The following is a 25,136-nucleotide window of genomic DNA, read 5'->3' as shown; positions in this document are numbered from 1 at the left end:
CTGTTCCACTGTTTGACTGTCATGAAGGTGGAAAAAGTTTCTCCTTGTCTGAACCTCTTTGAATTTGCTTTGTGACTATTGTCTCTTGTGCTCTAGCCATACATTGCTGTGAAGTGACTGGCGGCATCTTCTTGATAACCTCCTTTTAGATATTGGGGGCCCTGTTATATACCCTGAAGTTATCTCTTCTCCAGCCTGAACATACCAAGTTCCCTCAGTTCTTACATGTACTTCAGCCCCCGACCATGTTGGTGACCCTCTCCTGAGCTCACTCCAACTTTTTTCCTGTGTTACGGGGGAGATGTCTGCTTAAAAGTGGTCATTATCCTAGATGTGTTGTAATGAGTGCCAAATAAAAAGTGATTAGTCACTTCCCTTGATCTTCTGGCTATGCTACTGCTAATACAGCCCAGGATACTGTTAGCTATCTCTACTTGTATGCCGTACTGCTGATTTGTGGCTAACTTGCTGTGTATCAAGATTACCAGGTCCTTCTTGAGCATAGCTGCTCCCCAGCCAATTACCAACCATATTGCTTCAGGAGGCTCTTGCTTTCTGAATTCAGATCTTTGCACGTGTCATTGTTGAATCTCAGAAGGTTCATGCTGGCCTGTTCCTCCTCCCTGTCTAGATTCTAATGAATGGCAGCCCTTCTCTTAAGTGTATCAATTGCGTTGTGTTGTGACCTACCCCCACCCAGTTCACTGTTACCTGCAAACTTGGTGAGACTGTACTCTGGGCCTAATCCAGGTGATGGATAAAGATGTTAAACAGATTCTAATACAGACTCCTACAGTATTCCACTTGTTACCAGCCACTACCATCTGAGCTTTACCATCCAACCATTTTTATCAATGTTGTAGTTCACATATCTAGACTGAAATCCTAATTTGGGTATAAAAATACTGTGTGAGACAGTGCCAAAAGCCTTGCTAAAGTTGAGTTATAGTTAATCTATTTGCTCTCCTTTTGTCCACAGATCTGGTCATTTTATCATGGAATATTACTGGGTTGGCCAGACATGATTTAGCCTTGGTAAATCCTCACTGTCTGTTCCCAGTCACCTTTTTCTCTTTCATGAGCCCAGAAATTTGTTCCAAGAGGACTTGCTTCATGACCTTGCTGGGACTGAAATGAAGCTAACTGGTCTATAGTTCCTTGGCTTGTCCTTTTGCCCTTTTCTGAATATAAGTGTGACATTTGCTTTTCTCCATTTGCCAGTGACCTCCCCAATCTCTGTGACTTTTCAAAGATGATAATGAGCAGCCTCACTGTGACATTGGCCAGCTTTGTCAGTGTGGGTGAGCTGGCCTCTTCAATTTCTATGGGTTGAATTCTTACAAGTAATCCCAGACTCAAACCTCACCTGCTGCTAGCAACTGTTCTCCTCTTTGAGACCTTTTACTGATCATAGAGGCTTGGGAGACTTGTCAGGGAAGACTGAGGCAAAAAAGGCATTGAGTGTGGTGACCACCTCTGTGTCCACTGTTGATAAATGACCTGGTCTGTGTAGAAGAAGGTCCATGTTTTCTTTTCTACCTTAACGTAGTGGTAAAATCTCTTGTTGTCTCTGTCATGCTTTGCAAACATCAATTTTAGGTGAGCTTTTGGCTTTCCTGACACCATGCCTACATACTCAGGCAATCCTTCTAAATTCTTCCTTGGATTCCAGTCCCTGCTTCTGTCTTCTGTATGGTGGTGTTTGGCCTTGTAGCTTTCTCATGAGTTGCCTGTTTAGCCATGCCAGGCTCGTTATGTATCTGTTTTCCTGAGTACCAGGAGGACTGAAATAGTACAGGAACTGTTTGAAATTTTGGGAACAGTCTGCTGGTGGAAAAATTTGAAATCATGCCATTCTGAGTAGAATATAGTCAGGGATGTGGAAACTTCAGGAGCAAGCTTCATATTTGAAATCAGGGTTGATTATACAAGATGTGACATGGTCTTTCTGAAGAGGGCTACTGTGTTAATTAAAATATGATGAATTCTGTTTATTATATGTAATTTGGAAGCCATATCCAAATGATCAAATGGATTATAACTGGAAGCCTAACACAAGCAATGGTAACTGAAAAGGATATAACTACTTCTTGAAAAGCCTTTCTTAGAAGGAATATATAACTTTCTTCAGTTAAAAAAAAAAAAAAGCTACTTCAGAAGCTATATGATGTGCCAACATGGTATGTGTCATACCCATTGATTATCTTTAAAAGCATATAGTATACTTGACAAAAGTATTTTTGATAAAAATGCTCTAATGCTGAAATTTTCCAGATTAGAAAGAGAGTGTTTCTGCACAAACAAGCAAATGAATGAGAAGATTGAGGAAAAGAAGAAGGTAATTAAAGACCTCTCTGAGAGACTAGGGAATAACGAAAAAACCTGCAGAGAATTACAGGAGGAACTTGCAATGGTAAGACAAAAGGCCTGTGGCACTCATTGTCTAGGGTTTTTTAAACATACTGGGAACATAATCTGCATTTGCTGTGCTGAGCTGTGGAATAATGGCATTGTGTTACTCTGATTTTACTTTTATTACTTTGTTTTGTAAAACGTGAGTAAATATAGCTCATACACTGGAGAAGCTAATTCAAAAATGAATTTTAAGTGATACACCATGTATTTAACTGAAGAGTTATTTACAGAAAATAATTATTTTAAAAGTGTGGCTGTGAGTAAAGAGTAACTTGTGTTGGCATTCCTAATGAAGAAGGCCGTTTCTAGATATGGATTATGATTCCTTGTTGTTGTGGTTTAACCTGGCAGGCAGCCAACCACCACACAGCCACTCGCTCACTCCCCCTGCCCCCGGGGAAAGAATCGGGGGGGGGGGGGTGTGTGGGGTGGAAATTTCGTGGTTTGAGATAAAGACAGTTTAATAGAACAGGAAAGAAAGGGAGAATGATAATAATAATAACAACAATAATGATAGAATATACAAAATGAGTGATGCACAATGCAATTGCTTACCAAGCAATTGCTTGCCGAGCAATGTGCAAACAGCGATCGCTACTTCCTGGACCACACCTCTTATTTATATACTGAACATGACGTCATATGGTATGGAATACCCTGTTGGCCAGTTGGGTCAGCTGTCCTCGCTATGCTTCCTCTCAGTTTCTTGTGCACCTGGCAGAGCACGGGAAGCTGAAAAGTCCTTGACTAACGTAAACACTACTTCGTAACAACTGAAAACATCAGTGTGTTATCAACATTCTTCTCATATTAAACCCAAAACACAGCACTAGGAAGAAATTTAACTCTATCCCAACCAAAACCAGGACACTTGTGGAGAATGTTCCATCTTTCTACCCAAGCTTTTTTCTCCAAGCGTTATTAGCTACCATTGTAAGCTTATTTATTTCTATTTCACATAACGTTTGCTTTTAGTGCAAACATTTGACTGTAAAAATTGCTTGAAAATTGCTTGTTTGCAGGTGACAAAGCAGAGGGAATTTTTTTTTGTTTTGTTTTGGTGTGCATTTGGCATGTTGGACGTATTTTACTGGATTATTTTCTGAAATCTTTCTCTTTTATATGACCAACTGGGGCCTTCCCACTGGCTCTACCGACCTCAACTTTGAATAACAATTTTGCCATCCTGTTGCATAGCAGCAGGGACAAAGCAAAGATCTTAGGATATCTAGAAAACCTGCCCTCCTTCCATTGTGTAGTAGCATTAGCCAATGTAAACGTTTTTTGATACTGGTTTGCAAATTTCTCCTCTTTCTCTTTCTTGGAGCTGTGAGTATGGAAAGTAAATGTGGTTTGTTCCCTGCTGCTGACAGGCAGTGAGCAGGAGCAGAGACCCGCATCAGAGGATCTTCAGACTTGTTGGTGTCTTCTGTTCAGTTGATGGAGTTATTCCATACATTGTCTTAGTGTTATCCACTTCCCAGACAGATTGGTAACTAATAAATTGAAGAAAAATCAAATCAAAACCCCCTCTTCCTTCTCGGAGAATCACAGCTTCTTCCATGCAAGTATTAATGTATTAAAAGGCATTTGCTGGCCTAGTTAACCTGAAGAAGTAATCTTATCAGGCAAAAAAGGAGTAAGAAGAGACAAAAGCAACTGTCTCCCCTAACTACAGTCAGTAATGATTGCTATTTATTAATATAAAATACAATTCAAAGCTGAAAAATTTATCCTAAGAACCTTGAGTGCTTGCTAGCTATCGCTGTGATTTGAGTTTTCTTTTTCATTTTGTATTCCTTAGTAAAATGTATGTTATAGCTGCCAAGAATTTAGGGCAAATTCTATTCATGATCAAGGTTTCTGGTAATGGCAACAGTATCAAATGGTGTACTCAAAATGAACATTACATTACTGAAAGGTAAAAAGCAGAATGGATTGTCTCTGTTAAAAGAACTGTCTTATTCATAGAGCCGGTTGTTTTAATTGTTTTACTGGAACGATTTCAAACCACAAGACTGTCTTGAACAGGTAATAAAAATACTCATTTTCTGAGCAGTTGTATTAGTGGTCCCCTATGGGATTAGATTTTTATCACCTTGGATGGCTTCGTATTTTTCCTGAAGACTTTTGTATTTGTTTGGGAAGGAGGAGTGCCTGTGTGTGGTCTTGTTTACACAGTTTGGACAGCTTTTTGTTATTTTTCTTCCTAAAATGAAAAAGCAGAAGACTCTAGTAGAAACTAAGTATAGATAACATTTCATATATTGTTATTAGACTTCCCTATACACATAGTAAAATTGTGTGAAAATGGCAGCGTGTTCTCTTCCCTTCATTTCCTCCTCCTGCTTTCTTGATCTATTCATTACTTTCTTATATTTTATACTGTTGTTAGACATCCTGAATACGTCTTTTCCACTCCAGCCTGATAATCTTATATTGGTTTCTCACTCTACTGCTATAATGCAAGTTAATGTTTTTGTTTGTAAAATACTTGGGAAATATAACCAAACCAGTGAAGGCTCTTTGTTTTTAGAGAAGCAGACTTATGCAGGGACGAAATACATTCTTTGGAAACTTTATATGAGAAAGAACTTTTTTTTTTGTGTGTGGCTCAGTTGAATGTATAGTAAAGTAGTTATGCTGCTTTTAATTTTAAATATCAGCATGTGGCAGAAGTTTGCCAGAAATTTGCATGGATCAAATGTGATAGGATCTGTTGGTATCAAACAAAACTGCTTATGAATGTTCAGCATGAGCAGGCTCTGAAGATTTCCATTATGTTTTTCTGAGGAAATTGGTCTCAAGCTTGTCATTATTTCCAGCTAGGGTTTTTAGAAATTTTTAGCTTGAAGAATAGGAATTTGGAAGAATGGCTATTATGATTCAGAACTTGTTTTAAGTTGAAACAGCCCCAGCTGTATTCCTGCCCCATGGAAAGAATAAGAGGTGTCTTTAATAGTTTTAAAAGTTACTCAGGATATTTACATTTCTGGCACCTAGTAGTGGATGATCTTTAATTCTTAGTACCGGACAAGCGGGAGACGTTGAACCTTTTATTTTATGGGAAATGTATATTGAAATTTGGGGAACTTGCCAATTCACCAGAATGCATATTAGGAAACTGAAGTCATTAAAAATAGTGTATTTTAGTATAAATTCCTTTAATTTGGAAGAACTGTGTATTCATTTCCTCCCCTTTGTATAGATACTATCAGGAGTAGCATAATTAGTGTGTAAGTAGTGTAATCGATTACACCCAGAGCATGTCTTTTTCCGTGTGGCATATAAATCTTCCTCTTATAGGCATGCATGCAGTCATGTGCTGTATACATCTCGGCTGTCTGTAATAGCCCTGTAGGTTATTGTAAGCTGAAAGTCAGAACAGAAGTGTTTGAGAATCTAGTTCCTAGACATAGGCATTAACCATTGTTCTTTAACAGAAGTGTCTTAAGTATTGACTGAACAGACAATGAAACACCCTGAAGATTATGATTCTGCTCTACAAACTCGATGAAGTAGAATCTGGTACTGGATGGCAAAGGTGTAAATCTCATCTAGACGATTCATTGTGAATGGAGCTTTTTCTTTCAATTTAAAAAAACTGAGACACAGTCTTCATTAATTTTGTGCTAATGATTGTTAAATGTTATGTTACCTTGATTCTTGTTTTGCTTGCCTTAACTCAGGGCTGGTGTGTTTCTACCCTGATGCTACTTCTGTTGTTCTAATTTAAGACCGATAAGTCTGAAGCATATGCTTAAATGATCTTCTACAAAGAAACCAATTTTGTAATTTATTCTGGAAGTGGAGAGCTCACTCAAGCTGTGATGTCGCAGTGTTTGAAGACAGGCATCTAGAAAATGCTTTTAAAGTTGCCAGGTTTTGAAAAATTTTCTCTCACTAAAAAAAAACAAACCCAAAAAACCAAAGAGATACTTCATAACATTCTCTCCCACCAAAAGTTTGTTACAAATCTCTCTTTAGGGGACTAGAATTGTTCCATATAAAACTTGAGCATTTTTGATTAATTTTATTTCAGGTGATTAAAACTGAGACACTAAATTTTTTGAGAAATTCTATTTAATTTACACATGGCTAGACACTTTTTAAAGACCCCTTCATAGGGGAAGGGTCTTTGGAAAATGCTAGCTAATGTAAGAAAATAAAGAAACCCTATTAACTATTCAATAGTTAGATAACTTGAGCAAAAATAAATAGTAGCCTAAGGAGAGAGATTGTCAGTGAGGGTTTTGTTTTGTTTTTTATACTGCAATTTATGCTTGGTTGTTTAAAATTTGTGCCACTGTTCTGCTATACAGAACATCACTCAAGTAAACCCATTTTTTGTTAACTGTGGAGGAGTCATTTGGAGCCTATTTCTATAAATGCTTTGATTTGGTTCCTCCAAGGTCATGCCTGGTAAATGTTCTTTTGTAAAGAATTTACCCAAATGCTTTTCAAGGACTATCTGAATATACTGCTTTTTGGTGGCTGCGTGGGTAGTGGCCCTTGCTCTGCCATCACTAGATGGGATTTGTACTGTGGACCAAGTGGGTAAATTTGTCCATGTGCAAGAAAGCGACACAGGAAAATCCCTGTAACTGTAAACAAAGTAGAGAGAATTCCTCGTGGAATAATGGCAGTTCGTTGCAGCACTGGACCCCAGTTACCTGCATAGTACTACCGGGGTTTTGATAAATTAAGTTTGAAAAAGCCTCAAACTCCTGCCTACATGTTTATTTTTTAAACGTTATTGAACTTGAGATACAGATGCATATTTGCAGCATCAGGTCATGTGGGCTATTCTGGAAGTGTGCGTAGAGTTTGCATCTATTTTCTTTACAATGGCTTTTGGAAACTGCTGAAAAATCAATGGGGCTTCATTTCTGTCCTGGAACAGGTGATGGAATGACACCAAAATCGAATACTGGTAGTTCAGGAAAATATCTCTACAATCAAGGTACTAGGGGATTGCCAAGATAAATGCAAATACCCTACTTCTGGAAGATTAGTATAATTCTGACAGTGGGTGGAATAATTTTTATAAGTAGTAGGTTTTCCTAATAATTCTGGTTATCCTTACAGGTAAGGATACAAAGCATTTGGAAAAAAGATTTTCTCCTGGTTGGAGGCTACAGTACATGTAATGAAATACATGTAATGAAAAATACTTGGCTTCTATTTAATTTCTTTAAAATTGCGGTTGTGTTTTAAAATTGATGGTTAAGTAAATATTTTTTCTACCAAAAATTCTTTTGTCCTCAAGAGATGTTTTGTGATAATAGGAGCCTTCTTAAGGATATGAAGTTTGACTTGGGGAAGCATTGTGTATGCTACAATTCAGCATATATTTTGGGTTCAGAAAGTACGGCTTTGCTCCCATATTGTTTGGTTTCTAGCCTCCTGACTATTTTGTGAGGGAGGGAATTGTGTTTGGGGGGTATAGGAAATACTCCTAATATATTTCAAGAATTTTAAATTCTCAAGTGTTCCTGCAGACTTCACAAGAAGACTTTACTGCTGGTGTCAGGGACCTGGGATTCCTGAAGGCAGGTTCTACCGGTAAAGACTGAGGTGCAAAAGGCGTTGAGAAGGTCTTTTCTGCATCCTAGTCACCAGATCCTCTGCCCCATTCAGCAGCGGGCCCACATTTTGGCTAGTCTTCCTTTTGCTGGTGATGTACTCCACGAAGCCTTTCCTGTTGCCCTTCACGTCCCTTGCCAGATACAACTTTAGATGGATTTTGGCTTTCCTAAGAATATCCCTCCATGCTTGGACAGCATCTTTATATTTCTTCCAGGTCAGCTATGCCTGCTTCCACTTCCTTTATGTTTCCTATTAATATTTGAATTTAGTCAGGAGCTCCTTGTGCATCCACACAGGCCTCCTGCTGCTTTTGATTTTCAAGGTCATTTTCAAGGATCACCTCCAAGGTCAAGAATGGTCCATCCCAATGTGCAGGAGTCAAGCAAAGTCAGCAGAAGGCTTACTTTACAAGTGTTCTTTCACCTTTTTCTACTAAGTGGTCTGGGAAGCAAATTTTCTTAAGTAAAAGCTTTAGGACTTCGTCACCTGATTTCCCTTTTGAAGTAGTCTAGGGAACACTCTCAATAGTACCTTTCCGGTAGTTCTACGGGAATGGCATCCCCTAACACAAATATGATGATGGATGGAGTTGCTGAGAGGGAAGTAATCGCATCTCCTGGAACAGTTGGATGTGGCAGAAGATATCTTTCAGCAGCTGCAATGAATTATGTTTGACTTCTATACTGTGGACTCCATTTTCCTTTTCAAAATAAAGAGTTATGTATACTTGCTGTGTTTGTTCAGACTGAAAAAAGAAAACTAAGGGAGTTATAGCTACTGCTATGACCTATCCAGTGAGTGCTTATGGAGAAGACGGAGCTACGCTCCCTTTCGAACTGTGCAGTGAAGGTATGAGAGAAAACAGAAGCTTTTGAGAGGGAAATTCTAATTACCTGTAAGGGGGAAAAAAAAACTTCACAGTGAGGATTGTGAGATATTGGAGCAGGTTGCCTGGAGGGGTTATTGAAACTCCATCCTTGAGGATACTCAAAACTTGACTGGAGAAGGCTCTGAGCAACCTAACCTGACTTCAAGCATGGCCGTACTTTGAGTGGGGAGTGGGACCAGATGATGTCCAGAGATCCTGTCAGCTTAAATTATTCCATGATTTTATGACTCTACACATTTTTATTAGATACCTGTCAGTGAGACATAAGAAATTAGATCGATATGTTCAGACCCTTTTGGACTTTTAACTTGTGCCTGGATTTCCAGCACTGTAGTTTACAGTATTTTTCTTCAATTTCTGAGAATGGGAACAGTGATTGAAAATGGGAGTTAGAAAGAAAAGATACTAAATACTTTGCAGATGAAGTGTAGAGAAACTGGCTAGTCTAAGGAATTTCCTTTTCATCTTTATTGCTGTTAAAAAGAGACTGAAATTGGCTTAGGGAGTGTAGATGCAGTTAGCAAATAAAGCAGAGAGAAGTGGTGAAGGCTGAATAGACTGGAATATACTGACTAAATTGTGGTAAATTCACTAAACCAAATCAAAAAATTGGATGAGGAGATGGAAGAAAAATTCTCACATTTGACTTTTCCATGGGAAAAGGTTTTTCTGGGAAGATTTAGTCTGACCTTGTCTGTGCTGGAGTGGTTTATGTAAAAAGAGTACTTATTTTATTGTGATGCTGATCATATTGTTCTATTTTCTTATTTGTAATATGTGAGGTCTTTGAGATGATATGAGTACATGAGAGAAAATTATTTTAATGTGTTTGCATCCCATAAAATATTTTGACTGGACCTCAGCAATTACAAGCTCTATTTATATAGATAATTTTATAGAGTAAGAATTAAAACTTAGTTATTTTTGAATATATAGAAGTGGTTTGCAAATTCTTTATGAAGTGTAGTACAAACTCACACAAGGAAAGGCGTGTAAATGCTACAGGGGACTCAACACTGAAATACACATATGAATAATATATTAGTTGATATACAGTAGATATAATTAAAATTGAAAGAGTAAAGCAAATTTATAAAATATTTAAACTGAATAGTGAAGAACACTACAGAGAATTAAATGCATTTCTTGGTTTTTTAGCCTGACAGTTATATGCTACCAGTATATAGCAGTTTTCTTGCAGAGGATGTTTCCCACACTTGAGAAATTGACTGGATCCTTATACATGCAGTGAAGCGTAACTAAAGCAATAGTTTATAGATATGATACAAAACAGTAGGATTTTTCTCAGTACAACAAGAATAACCTTCCATCACCAAGTAGAAATGGAAATTACTCAAATAGGTGTTAGAATTTAGAATAAAAATATATCGAGTAATTAAAAGTAATGAGACATCTTTCAGCATAACCTTTGTCATAAGAAAATTGTGAAGTTATTTAAATCTAGTTTCCTCTTGATTTGGGGGGGAGGGGTTGTTGGTCTTTTTGGTCTTTTTTGGGGGGGGTTGTTTGTTTGGGGTTTTGGTTTTTTTTTTTTTGTTGTGGTTTTTTTGTTTGTTTTATTTTCTCTGCCCCCCCCCCCCTCCCCCGCTGAGATGTATTACTTTTTGTCAGTCAGCTGCTAAATTGTGTACATTTCTTTGAGAGGTCAGAACTACATATGTCCAAGAGGACGTTGGTCTTGTCTGGAACTACAGATTCATGTCTTTGAAAATTGCAAGTTTTAATATCAGATATAATTGAAGGAACGATTTGGTATAGTCTTTCTATTGTAGTGATTAAAAAATTTGCTGTAATACCTTTCTACCCTCAGAATAAAGCCAGTGTCTTCATTTGAACAATAGGCTGCACTTAGTGAACAGCTTTCTTTAAGAAAATTCAGTGATAGGAGCTGAAGGACTCTGCTGCTTTATGTTCCATGCATAAGGAGGAATTTTTGATATTGAAGAAATCACTATCAAGCATGGAAGATACTAACAATTGAAGTAGGCAGGTTTACAATGAGAATAGGTGTGGGATTTGACTGAGTGCCAAATCATGAATTTCTAGCTTGTCTGCCAGTAATTTGGTGTCTTTCTGGATGTCCTTGTAGGGTGTAACAATAGATTTCATTGCTCGCATAGATGGGCAGCAGTTAATGAATGTTCATTAAGATATTTTTAAAGGGGAAGATGATCAAAACTAGGTTTTAGTACAACCATTTTTTTCTTTTTCATTTGACTACCTGAAGCCTTTAGTTCTATTTTAAGTGTGTTTCAGGGTTCTGTTACTTATTTGTGATGTCATGTTAGGTCTCTTGGCTCTAGAAAAGGAGTTATAAGAAATATAGCAGGAATTTAAATTTAAAGGGGAACAAAAATACCATTGTGATCTGTATTTCTTCTGTTTACTATTTTAATGGGTTTCTTTTTTTCCCCTCTTGTCTTGTCTGTATCTCCTGTCAAATAAAGGCCAAGAAACACCAGGTCTTTCTAACAGAGACGTATGAAAACAACATGAGAGAGCTGGAGTTACTCTTGGACAGCTTTGCTATGTCAGGCCAGCGGACAGCAGGTTAGTTGAAGGTATAAAATGACAGATGCATCTGTCAATGTTCCAAAGTCACTACATTGTGGGAATTCTGCAGATGCCTCTTGCATTCCCTCTTCTCAACATGCTTTGATTTGATGACATGATAAGAGCAGTTCTCACAGCAGTCAAATGGCCTTGCTAGCTGAGAAAGGGTGACGGAATGTGGACCTGCTGTTGTCAGCCCAGAGCTTGATTTACAAATGCTGGGGTGTATATGATCGGTCAGAAAAGGGCTCACTTGCTGTGCTCTAAATCCAACTGAGAAAAAAGTCCTTACAGTATACCTGCAAAGGGAACAGATGTTTTGCCTGAACTGAGCCAAATTCTGAGGCAACCTTCAGCAACTTAAAGGTCATATATTCACAAAGGTTGTGTAGGACACATGATATAATACAATACTTTCTACTGTTGATTGTGGACTAGTACTATATTGCATTCACTTGATCTAATATAGAACATATATTTCTCTGTTTTCATTAAAATTAATTGTAAGTCAGTGGTTGTCACTCTGCTACCTAGCTTTATATGTAATTATTACATCAAACTCAACAAACTGCTGCCTGCTTAAACATTTGAAATAGTGGCTAACGTAAACAAGCTGAACTTTAACATCAAAGCTAGTAATTTTTTTAAAGGTGAAAATAGTACACTTCTTAAAATCTTCATTTAAAACTATCTATAAAAGTTTTCTCTATGCGTTTCCTGTTAGAAAATCACATACTAGACACAAAATGCTTCCAACTTACAGTGCAAGTAGACAGGCAAAATGTTGGTTAAAGAGCAAGTGGGTTTATTTTGTGTAAATTGTGATGATATGTTTCTGCACTTTTTAGCAACAGTAGACATAAATGGGTCGTGTAACACCTTTAAATGAAGATGCATTTTTTGGTATCTTCACAAAAAGATTTTTTTTTCAGAGCCTGGTACTGTTAGAATTGAATGAAGGAAGTCCCTGAGATTGTCCTTAAAAGCCTAGCCTTGAGCCTGTGATGCATTGATTTCCTCACATGGACTATATGATTTTTGTTTGGGAACTGGTATCAGTTTTATTCTGTAATTACAAATGTAATTCCTGTGGGTGGTACCTGTAGGTTTACTGTAGATACGTCAGACTGAAAAGCTCTTCAAAACCATGTGTTTTCCTCCATCTTGCAAAGTTCCACATGTCCAGACGGGCTTCAGTAATTCTGGGGGGAGCTGGATGCTGCTGCCAAAGTGCAGTTTCCAAAGCAGTAATTGTCTTTTGGGTAGGTTTTCTGTTCTCCCTAGTGGTAAACCTTGGAGAGAACAGCTTTGACCTGTTTCTATAATATTAGGGATTCAGTAACAGTAACTTCAGTATTAATTTGCTTTGTTTAAGGTAAACTTTGAAAGATCTTATTTAAAGAGATCTTTTCTGTAAGCTTCAGCATATCTGCAGAGCCTCCATTGAGGCAGAAAGTCAAATTTAGCTCTGCTGTGGATTGAGTCTTTACGGCTAATATTAAAATGAACATTGACTAAGACATTTGTTCTACATATTTACTACGGTTCTAAGTGTGAAACTTAAATGTTTAATGCTATTCCCTTACTGGGTTGTACTTAAGAATTTATTATGTAACTATTTCTTTCAATTTTCAAAAAAATGTTTAATGTAATCATATTTGAAATGGAAATGCCTAGGTGCCAATAAAAGTAAAAATCTTAAATAAATCTTTGTAGTCTAATTAGCAGATGAGGGTCTACATGAGCCATGCCTGGCTGGGCAATCTTTCTTGCTTGTTTTTGTTTTTAACATTTAACTCAAGTGGTTGAGAGATCTGCTTAAAAATCTGTCAATATCAAAGGTCCAGCCCCTTCATTTAAGTGCTGATTAGGCTGTGATGTGATTATTGGGCTATACAGAAAAAAGAATAGAAAACTTTCTGGTTTTAAGATTAAAAACCAAGGTATTTTAAAAAGTTATTTTTTTCTTTATACATTCCAAAATAATAAGCATAAATCCACATCTTCTCCTTTTTAAGTGACCTTTATAAATTTTCCGCAGCATTGTTGTTCTTACTGGGCAATTTGCATTATTTCAGTTTGTCCCTGTTCAGTTTATCATATTTTGCAGTTATTTGGCAACAGGGTTTGTGCTCAGGGAAGTTTGTCTTCATTTCAGGAAAAAAAAATAGCGATGGTAGTAATCTCAAAAAAGTGAACTAAGTAAAGCGCTAAAAGTGTTAGCTGCTTTGAGTTAGTGTCGCCGTTTAACGCCAGCCACCAGTACTGTTTTGGTCAGAAATCTAAAACACAGCACCATATGAGCCGCTATGAAGAAAATTAACTCTATCCCAGCCAGGCCCAGTACCATTTAAGAGTTTACTCACTTTGTATGCCTCCTGTCAGACTCCTATTGAACCCGAACTCTTAGGTGATACTGGGCAAATGCTTTAAGTATTGGGTTTTTTTCCCCCTCATTGCTGAAGTAGGGCCTCTCCAGCAAGAGGGGGCCATTTGGATTATGTTGCATGTCTCTTGCATGGTTGTATGAAGACAGACAACATTTGGCCTGTATTAAAGCCATAGGCTTGTTTTCAGCTAGTGCAGGAAGGTGGAATCTGGTATTTCTGCTGGCAGACTGGGCTGCCTAGAAAATAGGGTTGCAGCAAAAGCAAGGAATGCCAGCATGGAAAGTTTACTAGCAAAAGTCTGGTTTCGGCAAATATGATGTAAGTTAAGATAGTTCAGAGGTACGTTTCAGTGACAGCATTGCAAGCTGGGACTTTAGAAATGCAGATGCATTATTTAGACAGCTTGATGAAAACTATGGGATGGAAGACAACCCCTAGATTGACTTAATAGGTATTATTTTAAGCTGAATGAGAATTGAGCGTTACAACTTCTCTAGAGCTAGAAGTATGGAATAATAGTACTTTCTTTTTCTGTGCAACCAGATCACTGCAAAATGTTCCTACAATGGGTATTAGGAAGAAGTTGCTTGTGTAATTGAGAAGACGGGACTGGAGCCCTGTGCGTCCTTAACTCTAGCTGTGGTTAAGTGATAAAAATAATAGTAAGGTGTTACTAGTCTCTTTCTTAAATGTGAAATCTAAACTTCTCATGAAAGGTCAGATTTTATGAATTCTTCTTAGGTTGATTCTAAGTGTAACATTGCTATTTGGGACATCTCTAGGACTCAGAAGTTTGGGTAAGGGCACTGGAGTCTCATTAAGAAGATTTTGCTTTTCCCTGACACTGTAGACCTTTAGAAACTAAAGGTAAATAGGTGTCCACTGGGGTGGCTGATAGGACAGAGCAGAAGTCTGTCGCTGGAATGTGCATTCTCTTTAAATTTGCTGGCGTGCTGTAGAGCAGACCTTGCTCCTGTTACTGAAAGCAATCTTGCAAACCTGCATTTGTTTGACTTTGACAGTAACAGTTGGCTGTCAAAATGAAAAGTTAGTGTCCAACCTGAATAGTACCCTATGCTTTCTGTTATTATCAAAGGGTTGGGAGAGAAGAGGCTAATTAATTGAAACAATTTTCAGGGCGGCTGTTGGTAATGTTTGCTGACTTGTGCATGTGTGTAAGTTTTCCACTGACTACCATTGGTGCATTATGTACAGCCTACAGGATAAATCTATCATTTTTGTAAAATGCTTTGAGTAGAATATCATGCTTACTAGATAACACTAACCATAGGATTCTTCAAAAAAACCAGCCTGCAAGTCTGTAAAGTGCACCTCCTCTAGCTGACAAAGTTGTATGGAGAGCCAAAGAAAAGGCTTAGAGTTTAGTGTCTGACTTGACTTTATGAACCACCCTAGGTAAATTGCTTAGTGACACTGACCTTTCAGAGGTAATAAACAGTTGTATCATCATTTAGTTCTGCTGGGAGTTGTGATTGTTTAGCCTCTCTGGAGTTCAAATGCCACAGATTTTTTCAATTCTTTTGCAAAATAAGGATGCTATTAGTCCTTGGTTGGTAAAGTTAGTTTTGCTTATAGAACATGTTAAGACTTGTGGAAAAGATGATACTATAACTTGTTACAAATAAGTTGGTAAATGCTGCATACTATTATAAATAATGCTGAGAAGAATCTGTCAATAACCTGGTATTTTGCTGTAACACTAGAAAAAAATGAATAGTTTCTTCTTGGAAATTTAATATCAGCTGACATCTTGTGACCTCTTGATCAATACAGTGTTGTTTTGCTTTCTTAGCACATTGTACTACGGGCTTTGGAATGCTCAAACTTGTTCATATGTCCCTAATTAAGGCAACCAGATCAGAAGTCTCCGTCTAAAGGTTTAATAAATAAGTGTAGTGTGTATATAATGGATATATCAGCTTTAAGATTTATAATTGAAACGTTATGTAGGACTCTGCAGACAGATAATAAATTTTTTTTATTATTTCCTTTGGAATGAAATTCAAGATAATTTAAAAGGTTTTTAAGACCTCTCCAAGCATAACATAGTCATGTGATCTTTGGCTCAGTAAAGCTTTGAGTAAATGAAGTACTACATTATAATATGCATGCTTAGTCACAACAGCAAAATAATGTCAGGAAAAGTGTAACATACTTAACTTTCAGGCAACATGTTTTTCAAAGTGTGTTATTGTGTGGTTTTAAAGTTGGCTGGTCTGACTGAGTGACACAGACTTGACCACAGTAGAAATTATATGCGAGACTGCATACCAAATACATTAGGTAGAAATGTAATCCAGAACTTACAGTTCTGTATCTTGTATTAAAGCTTTTATACAAATGTCTTTCAGCTGTATTTGCTGTGAAAGTATGGCTATTCGGCTGCATCTCTTGTGGCAAACAAGGCTGCTGTTCAGTGTTTTGTATTGTCACTGAAGCCCTAACTAATTTTAATACCCCTCATCCAGAGTGAGTAGTTTTCTCTCTGTTGGCTTTAAGGCTTCATTTTCATTCTGTATTTTTCTTCAGGCGCTTGTAAGGACAAAGATAAACCTCCGAGCCTCTCTGTCCTTGAGACTTTGAGGTGTACCTTGACAGCTTACCAGAACAAGCTGGAAGATACGTCTAATGAGGTAACACTTGCACTGTTTGGCTCTATATGTATCGCCTTCAGCCTGCAGCAGTACATATGCTTTGCTTGTAAAAAAGGTCAGAAAGTGGGAATGTTGACTTGACAGCTTCACATATACCCAAAGAAATAATCTCTGTCACTACTATTTCCCTAAGCTTGCCCTACAGTGAAGTTTCACTTACATTTGGGGGACAGGGAGAAGAGGTTTTTTCTTTTTTTTTTTTTAGTTTAATTTGGTTTTGTTTTCTTATTAAACCTGTTGGGGTTATTATTTTCAATAAACATTCAGGAAAACAAGCCATTCGTATCTAGGCTTTCAGTTAAAAGATGATGATTTAAGAGTTGGGGAGTGTATACAGCAATATTCTTAAATACGCAACACTTGAGCCTCAGCAGTCATTGGTATCAGTTCTGTAAATGTGCATACCGTTGTACATTTAAAAAGTGACATAATTTTCTGAGATGAGCATGTTTATGATGAAATCTCTTTTGGTGCTATTTAGAGGTCTTTTCAAGTAAAATAGGACTGTGACAATACTTTCTTTGAGTTATCTAAGACCATAATGGAAGTATTTGAATTTTGGAAGTCTTACCCTTGAAAAAAATCAAATGTTTTCCATGCAGTCCTACTGGCCTTTCATCTCACTGACTGAAAAGTCACAATCTTGCATTTATTTTCTCATTTGTATTGCTAATGTGATTAAATTAATCCTGTTGGGTGTAAATGTTTTCTGAATTTGTGGCTTTAAAGGCTGTAGAGAGAAGTTAACTGCACTGTTAAAGCTTTCTGTAGAAACTTGTAATTAGCTTATCTTTGGATAAAATCGGCAAATACAGAAAGGCAAGGTGTGATAAGATTGTAAAAAAGGCAGTACTGGTTTTTCATTTCTAGGTTTTGTCTTTTGTTTTGACAAATGCATAGTCTAGCTAGTCACTCACAACGTTTTTTTTAAAAAAAAAAAAAAAAAAAGAGAAAAGAAAAAACCAGAAGAAAAGTATATCGGCTTTGCCCCTTTTGTTGGGAAAAGAATGGTTTCCCGCAAGACCTTTGAGTTTGTTCAAAGGGCGCAAAAATAAGTGACCATGGAAACAATTATACTTTTGTAAACAGCAAGCACTCTTAGGTCTCTCCCAGCGAGATAAGAGAACCGATGTGTATAGTCATTATGAAACTCTTCTGAGACCCAGGTCTGGAAGCTGCAGAGTAACTAGGAACATATTACCCACAGCGAATTGTTATTTGGGAGGAGGAATGTCACGTGATAGGCAGCACAGTTGAAAAGTCGACTCAGCAGGCTTTGGCTTAGTGATGTGCTTTGTTGTGAAACTGTGCCAGAGACAGCAGTGGGGAGACCAAGGGGGTGGCTGCTAAGAAAGCAAAGAGAGTATTCTGACAGAAAGAAGAATGAACTGTCAAGGAAAATAAATCGCAAGCAGAGCAGGACCAACTGATGACCTGCCACAAGACTTCCCAGTAGGACTGCATGTGACTGACTCTGAAGTTGTCATATGGAGCCAGAGATCACCGAGCACCTTCATGGTGCACAGAAAGGGCAGTGCTCTGTCCTTCTTGATTACCCCCGCCCCCATAGATAACACTGCTTTTGGCTTTTTATATATTAGATATGTTTAGTAATAAAACTTTTTAATAATACAATAATGCACAAAGGGACTATGAAGGGCACTGTGCAATAAAAACAGGATGTTTTAATACACAGCAGTAAGGGTTTAGTTTTGAGTAATTATGTAGTGGTTCTTTTTACAGAGAGATTTTCGAGAAGACCCCACATATTGGTGGAGTTATTAATATACGTGTACACCTGTATGTATACGTGAAACGTGCTGGTAAACTTGTCATGTGTCACCTTTAACTTACTGCATTCAACATTAGATTGAACGATCTAGTTAATTTGTGTGACTGAAAGGTGTATAAGTGTTTTGGTTTTGACAGATAACAAGGTTTTGACTTTCTTTATAGTGCAGAGGCTAGAATATGTTTGGGGAGAGAGAGAAGGCTAGTAAACCAACAAAAAGACTGGAAATATTCCAGTAGCATTCTGTAATTTACTGTAATTATTTCTAAGGGTTCTGCCAGGTCTCCTGATCTGAGATCAAACAAAAATATAATTACCAAAGTAATTTGTAAATTTTGTAAATGAGATATTTTACTTCTGAGTTGCTCCTTAATACTCAAGTGCCGGCAGTAACCTGCATTATAATACATCTCTATTTGATGCTTTCTTTCAGACATTTGTATTACTAACCTCATCATCAGGTAGCCAAAAATATAGATTATAATAATGTGTTGTTATCTTTTTTGAAAGTGGAAAGTGAAGCTAGTACACATTATGGTCATGAGCTACCTCTAAGATGGTTGCTTGTAACACCACAAACAGTTCAGTAGTCACCATGCCTCTTGGGAACATTGCTGCTTTTTACGGGTATGTGAGTACTATCCAGCGCTCAGTAAAAAGTAGAGACCACGCTCATAGCTGGAGAATTTCTGCAAATGGCCACTGACTTTGAAATCTTGTTTACTCAAACCACTCCCCAGATCATAATCTGAATTTATTACCTTTTCAAATGCATTTCAAAGCCTGTGTTTTTGTCAGTATTTTGAGAGTTGATGGGAAAGTTAATAGTGGACTCAGTTTGGGATTCTGCCACGGCTATTTATCTTAAATCATTGTAAAAGAGTTATTTAGTGCTTTTGTAATGGCACGTTATTTAGATTGTACGGAGTATAAATATTTTCAAAGGAATTGAAAACAATTTTTTTCTTACATTTATATACAAAATTTTTCCTTTATGTTCAAGTGATTATGTAGCCTTTCTGTAAAAGCCTGTTTGACTTCCATATTTTTCACAGCTTGGGAAAATGAAGGCTTTGTGTGAAAAGATGACAAAAGAACTTGAGATATCCAAAGAGAAAATGTATGCTTTAAATCAAGACCTTAAGGTATGGTTTTGTAAACTTAACATAAAATTTGAAAGTTCTGCAAAAAGTATCTTTCAGGATTTAAGGCATCCTTTTTTCTTATCAGAATAAGTCTCTATATCATTGTATTCTGTTGAGCAGACTAGTTTACCTTGTATGCTGCTTTATTCTGGTTACCACCTTAGACCACATAACTGATCATTTCAGTGATTGCACTTCTGAAATAATTTGAAATAGATTTATCAATTTGCAGAGTATTGTTTTACATTGAAATCAGCATCAGTAATTTTTTTTCTTAACTGTTTTTCTCAAGAAAAGGAGAAGAGAGTTTCTCTGTTCACATGAAAGCACATTTTATTAAAGCTGTCCTTTACTTTGTTAATTTTTTTTTATGTTTGTGATTATCAGACAAGTTAATGCATGTGTGAATCATCAGGTCATCCTTAACAGCTGTACAATGTGCAGCCCAAAATTTCCTAGAGTAAAATCTACCTGGGAACTGATAAAAACACTTGAGAACTTTTTTCTTTAGTTTTTGAATAAGAATTTTTTTTTTTGTCTCTGTTTTTGGCTGACATACCACTTTTGTAATGTCCTGTCTGGTTACATCAGTGGCCAAGGGAGTGAGAAGTCCTGAGGTCATGGTTAAACTTAATCTCCCAACTGGCAGTGTATTATATTACTGCCAAAATAGAATGTCTCTACTCCCAGTGTTTCTCAGATTCTTTTGCTGGGGATATGCTGCTTTATCACTTCAGTTTAGTCACAGATACTTTTGCAACACTCATTGAATTTTCATATTAATTGATACTTGCACATGACCTCCTGTCATCTGATCTGAACTTTCTTTACTAATTTATTTTAAGAAGACTTAAGACTTCTGCTTCTGTTGCAGCACCTTTGTAAGGCACCTAAAATTTTGCAACCCATTGCAATAGATACTTGTATTCTTCATGCAAAAACTGAGTTTGCTACACAAAGATGGTACTGGTTTTTATGCAGTACACCGGTTTCTGATCTCTTTAGATTTTTGGTAATAAAATTGTATACATGAGTGAAAACTACATCCAGTCTGAAAACATTTGTGTTAGAAATTTAACATTGCTTTAATCTTCTAATATTTTTGTTAAGAAAAATAAAATTTGTTATTGTCTGATGAATTGGAAGTATCTTTGCTCTTATATTTCCTATATAAACAGCTGTGATTTTATGAAAAACAAACCTTTAGCAAACTTCAGCAGTGCTGGAAGTCCAGTGGTTGTAGGAGAGGAAAGCATGTGTATTTGTCCACTCCATCTCAGCAATCTTTCGGCTGAAATGGGTAGTGTATTAAGTTCTTTGTTTACCTTGTGAGATTTGGTACTGGTAACATATTGATTGTATTTACGACCATTTCTGATTATTAGTTTCTTCCCGTGGTCAAACCTCCAAAGAGAGACTTCACATTTTTTTATCATGCAGATAAAGAATACAGTGGGTAACAACGGCTGTCTGTGTTGCCTACTGACTCAGTTGTAATGGATCAGATATTTACTTATGAAGATAATGTATCTTTTCACTAGCTCTGAAAGCTCTCCACTCTGCAGAGGATAACTTGCATCCATGCATTCTGCATCTCAGTTGTGGGGGTAGAGGGGATTCCGAAGGTCACTGCATCATGGAGCTTTTAAGTTTCAGAGATGGATTTCTGATGCCGACTAGTTACAAGCTGTCGAGAAGGACTATTGTCAATTTTGAAATTCTATTATTGACGAGATACAATCAGCTTAGCCTGGAGTCTTCAGAACACATATGGCTATATGACTGTTTACTTCCTCAGATGCTGAGCACTGGACTAAAGTAACATTTTATAGAGTAAAATTCTTACTAGCCTTTCTGTTCCATGCCTCTGTTCTACAGGAAGCTCAGGATAACCTGGCTGATGCCAATAAAGAGTTAAATCATCTGCACACTAAGTGTGCAGGCAGAGAGACTTTAATAGGAACTTTAAAAATGGAACTACAGAATGTACAGCAGTGCTGGGAGAAGGAGAAAGTACGTGCCACAGAATCTGAAAATGAAATCCAGAAGCTTACCAGGGCTTACCAGAAGGATATGGAGGTATTACCAGAGACAAGATGAGTGTCAAAAAGAGTCTTTATTTAATCTCAATTTTATACATTTACATACATCAGATGGTTACTCTTGGTCTTAACAGATTTATCCCCAAAACATGATTTTAAGATACGTATTTTGAAATATGTATTTAATATCTGCAAGATCTCAGGACATACTGGTTCTCCTTCCTTCTATATCACAGAATCATACAATGGTTTGGGTTGGAAGGGACCTTAAAAATCATCTAGTTCCAAGCCCCCTGCCATGGGCAGGGACACCTTCCACTAGACCAGGTTCCTCAAAGCCCCGTCCAACCTGGCCTTAAACACTTCCAGGGATGGGGCATGGCATCCACAACTTCTCTAGGCAACCTGTTCCAGTGCCTCACCACCCTCATAGTGAAGAATTTCTTCCTTATATCTAATCTAAATCTACCCTCTTTCAGTTTAAAGCCATTACCCCTTGTCCTATCACTGCTGCCCTTGTAAAAAGTCCCTCTCCAGCTTTCTTGTAGGCCCCCTTCAGGTACTGGAAGGCTTCTATAAGGTCTCCCCAGAGCCTTCTCTTCTCCATGCTGAACAACCCCAACTCTCTCAGCCTGTCGTCATAGGAGAGGTGGTCCAGCCCCCTGACAATCTTGGTAGCCCTCCTCTCGACCGGCTCCAACAGGTCCATGTCCTTCTTACATTGGGGACCCCAGAGCTGAATGCAGTACTCCAGGTGGGGTCTCACGAGAGCCGAGTAGAGGAGGAGAATCACCTCCCTTGACCTGCTGGTCACGCTTCTTTTGATGCAGCCCAGGATACGATTGGCTTTCAGGGCTGTGAGCACACATTGCTGGGCCATGTTGAGCTTCTCACCAGCCAGCACTCCCAAGTCCTTCTCAGGGCTGCTCTCAATCCATTCTCCACCCAGCCTGTATTTGTGCTTGGGATTGCCCTGGCCCATGTGCCGGACCTTGCACTTGGCCTTGTTGAACTTCATGAGGTTCGCACAGGCCCACCTCTCAAGCCTATGAAGGTCCCTCTGGATGGCATCCCCTCCCTCCAGTGTGTTGACTGCACCACATAGCTTGATGTCGTTGGCAAACTTGCTGACTGTCATGTCACCAGCAAAGATGTTAAACAGCACCAGTCCCAATACTGACCTCTGAGGAACACCACTCGTCACTGATCTCCACTTGGACATCGAGCCGTTGACCGCAACTCTTTGAGTGTGACCATCCAGCCAATTCCTTATCCACCGAGTGGTCCATCCGTGAAATCCATGTCTCTGCAATTTAGAGACAAGGATGTCATGCATCCGGACAGTGTCAAAGGCTTTGCACAAGTCCAGATAAATGATATCAGTTGTTCTTCCCTTATCCACCAACGCTGTAACCCCATCGTAGAAGGCCACTAAATTTGTCAGACACGATTTGCCCTTAGTGAAGCCATCCTGGCTGTCACCAATCACCTCCTTATTTTCCATGTGCCTTAGCATAGTTTTCAGGAGCTCTGCTCCATGATCTTGCCGGGCACAGAGGTGAGACTGACTGGCCTGTAATTCCCTGGGTCTTCTTTCCCTTTTTAAGAATGAGGGTTATGTTTCCCCTTTTCCAGTCAGTGGGAACTTCACCGGACTGCCACGACTTCTCAAATACGATGGATAGCGGCTTAGCAACTTCATCTGCCGATTCCCTCAGGACCCACAGATGGATCTCATCAGATCCCATGGACTTGTGCACCTTCAGATTCCTTAGATGGTCTCGAACCTGATCTTCCCCTACAGTGGGCGGCTCTTCATTCTCCCAGTCCCTGCCTTTGCCTTCTGCGGCTTGGGCAGTGAGGCTCAAGCACTTGCTGGTGAAGACCGAAGCAAAAAAGTCATTGAGTACCTCAGCCTTCTCCATATCGCGGGCAACCAGGTCTCCTGTTTCATTCTGGAAAGGGCCTACATTTTCCCTAGTCTTCCTTTTATCACCAACGTACCTGTAGAAGCTTTTTTTGTTGCCTTTGATGTCTCTGGTCAGATTTAATTCTATCAGGGCTTTAGCTTTCCTAACCTGATCCCTGGCTGGTCAGACAGTTTCTCTGTATTCCTCCCAGGCTACCTGTCCTTGTTTCTACCCTCTGTAGGCTTCCCTTTTGTGTTTGAGTGTGCCCAGGAGCTCCTTGTTTATCCATGCAGGCCTCCTGGCATTTTTGCCTGACTTCCTGTTTGTTGGGATGCATTGCTCCTGAGCTTGGAGGAGGTGATCCTTGAATATAAGCCAGCTTTCTTGGGCCCTTCTTTCCTCCAGGGCATTATCCCATGGTACTCTACCAAGCATGGGTAGAAGAGGCCAAAGTCTGCTCTCCTGAAGTCCAGGGTAGTGAGCTTGCTGTGCGCCCTCCTCGGTGCCCTAAGGATTTTGAACTCCACCATTTCATGGTCACTACAGGCAAGTCTGCCAGTGAGCTTCACATTCCCCACCAGTCCCTCTTGTTGGTGAGAACAAGGTCCAGCCTAGCACCTCTCCTCGTTGGCTCCTCTACCACTTGGAGAAGGAAGTTATCATTGATGCATTCCAGGAACCTCTTGGATTGTTTATGCCCTGCCGTGTTGTCCTTCCAACAGATATCGGTGTGGTTGAAGTCTCCCCATGAGGACCAGGGCTTGTGAATGTGAGGCTGCTCCTATCTGTCTACAGAGGGCCTCATCAGCTCAGTCTTCCTGGTCAGGTGGCCTGTAGCAGACCTCCACCGTAATGTCACCTGTCCCTGCTTTCCCATTAATCCTGACCCACAAGCTCCTGGTCAGTTCCTCATCCCTCCCCAGGCGGAGCTCCATGCACTCCAGCTGGTCATTGACATAGAGGGGGACACCCCCCTCCTCGTCTCCCCTGCCTGTCCTTCGTAAAGAGCCTGTATCCCTCCATCCCAACACTCCAGTCATAGGAGCCATCCCACCACATCTCCATGATGCCAATAAGATCGTAGCCCTGCAGGCGTGCGCACGTCTGTAACTCCTCTCGTTTATTCCCCATGCTACGTGCATTTGCATAGAGGCATTTAAGTTGGGCCCCCGATGAAGCTGTCCTACTGGCTGGAGTGGCTGGAATTCATTTGTGCTGCTCTTCAGGTGTTCTCCTGCTGACCTGTGACCATTCTCCAGATCTTTCTCTATCAGAATTAATAGCTTAACCCTTCCAGTATTGTGAATTTTTGAACAACTGAGTTTATTTAAAGAACTACACCTGACAAGCAATTCTTTCTTTCTTTCAAATTGAAAGTTAGCAAAAATGTTTTACAATTGGAACATACAATAGTACCATCATAATATGCTGATGTTAATTACTGATTCACATGGCAATTGATAGATATCAAATGTAGAATTGAGGTAGTTTTGCCTGTGTGCCACAAAACCTAGAAATTCTTATTTGTGACCTGTTAGCTCATTGTGGTGTGTTATACGTGGGAATTGCTTCACAAAGTCTTATTTCAGAACTATTATCTTTCTCCTTATATTTGTTTACGGATGTTAATTTTGTTGCCTTTTTTCCCAGTAAAGCAGTTCTGTACTAGCAATAGCAATGATATTCTTTATCATAGTTGTTGTGCATATTGAGCT

The 25,136-nt window shown here is 38.7% G+C and overlaps 1 protein-coding gene across 2 annotated transcripts in view; it reads left to right on the top strand.

Annotated features, from left to right (window-relative positions):
* CCDC171 (coiled-coil domain containing 171) overlaps window positions 1–25,136 on the top strand; it is a 154,966-nt gene that overhangs the window by 35,175 nt on the left and 94,655 nt on the right. The window contains exons 9-13 of one of the 2 annotated variants that reach the window (XM_075136387.1): window positions 2,275–2,413; window positions 11,362–11,464; window positions 16,408–16,511; window positions 19,380–19,469; window positions 21,348–21,548. In XM_075136387.1, the coding sequence (XP_074992488.1) occupies window positions 2,275–2,413; window positions 11,362–11,464; window positions 16,408–16,511; window positions 19,380–19,469; window positions 21,348–21,548 (637 nt within the window). The remainder of the gene's footprint in view (window positions 1–2,274; window positions 2,414–11,361; window positions 11,465–16,407; window positions 16,512–19,379; window positions 19,470–21,347; window positions 21,549–25,136) is intronic. The other variant, XM_075136388.1, reaches the window with a different exon arrangement.

Source organism: Calonectris borealis, chromosome Z (assembly GCF_964195595.1).
Source record: "Calonectris borealis chromosome Z, bCalBor7.hap1.2, whole genome shotgun sequence".
Lineage (NCBI taxonomy): Eukaryota > Metazoa > Chordata > Aves > Procellariiformes > Procellariidae > Calonectris > Calonectris borealis.
This window is presented reverse-complemented; position numbering and strand designations above follow the sequence as displayed.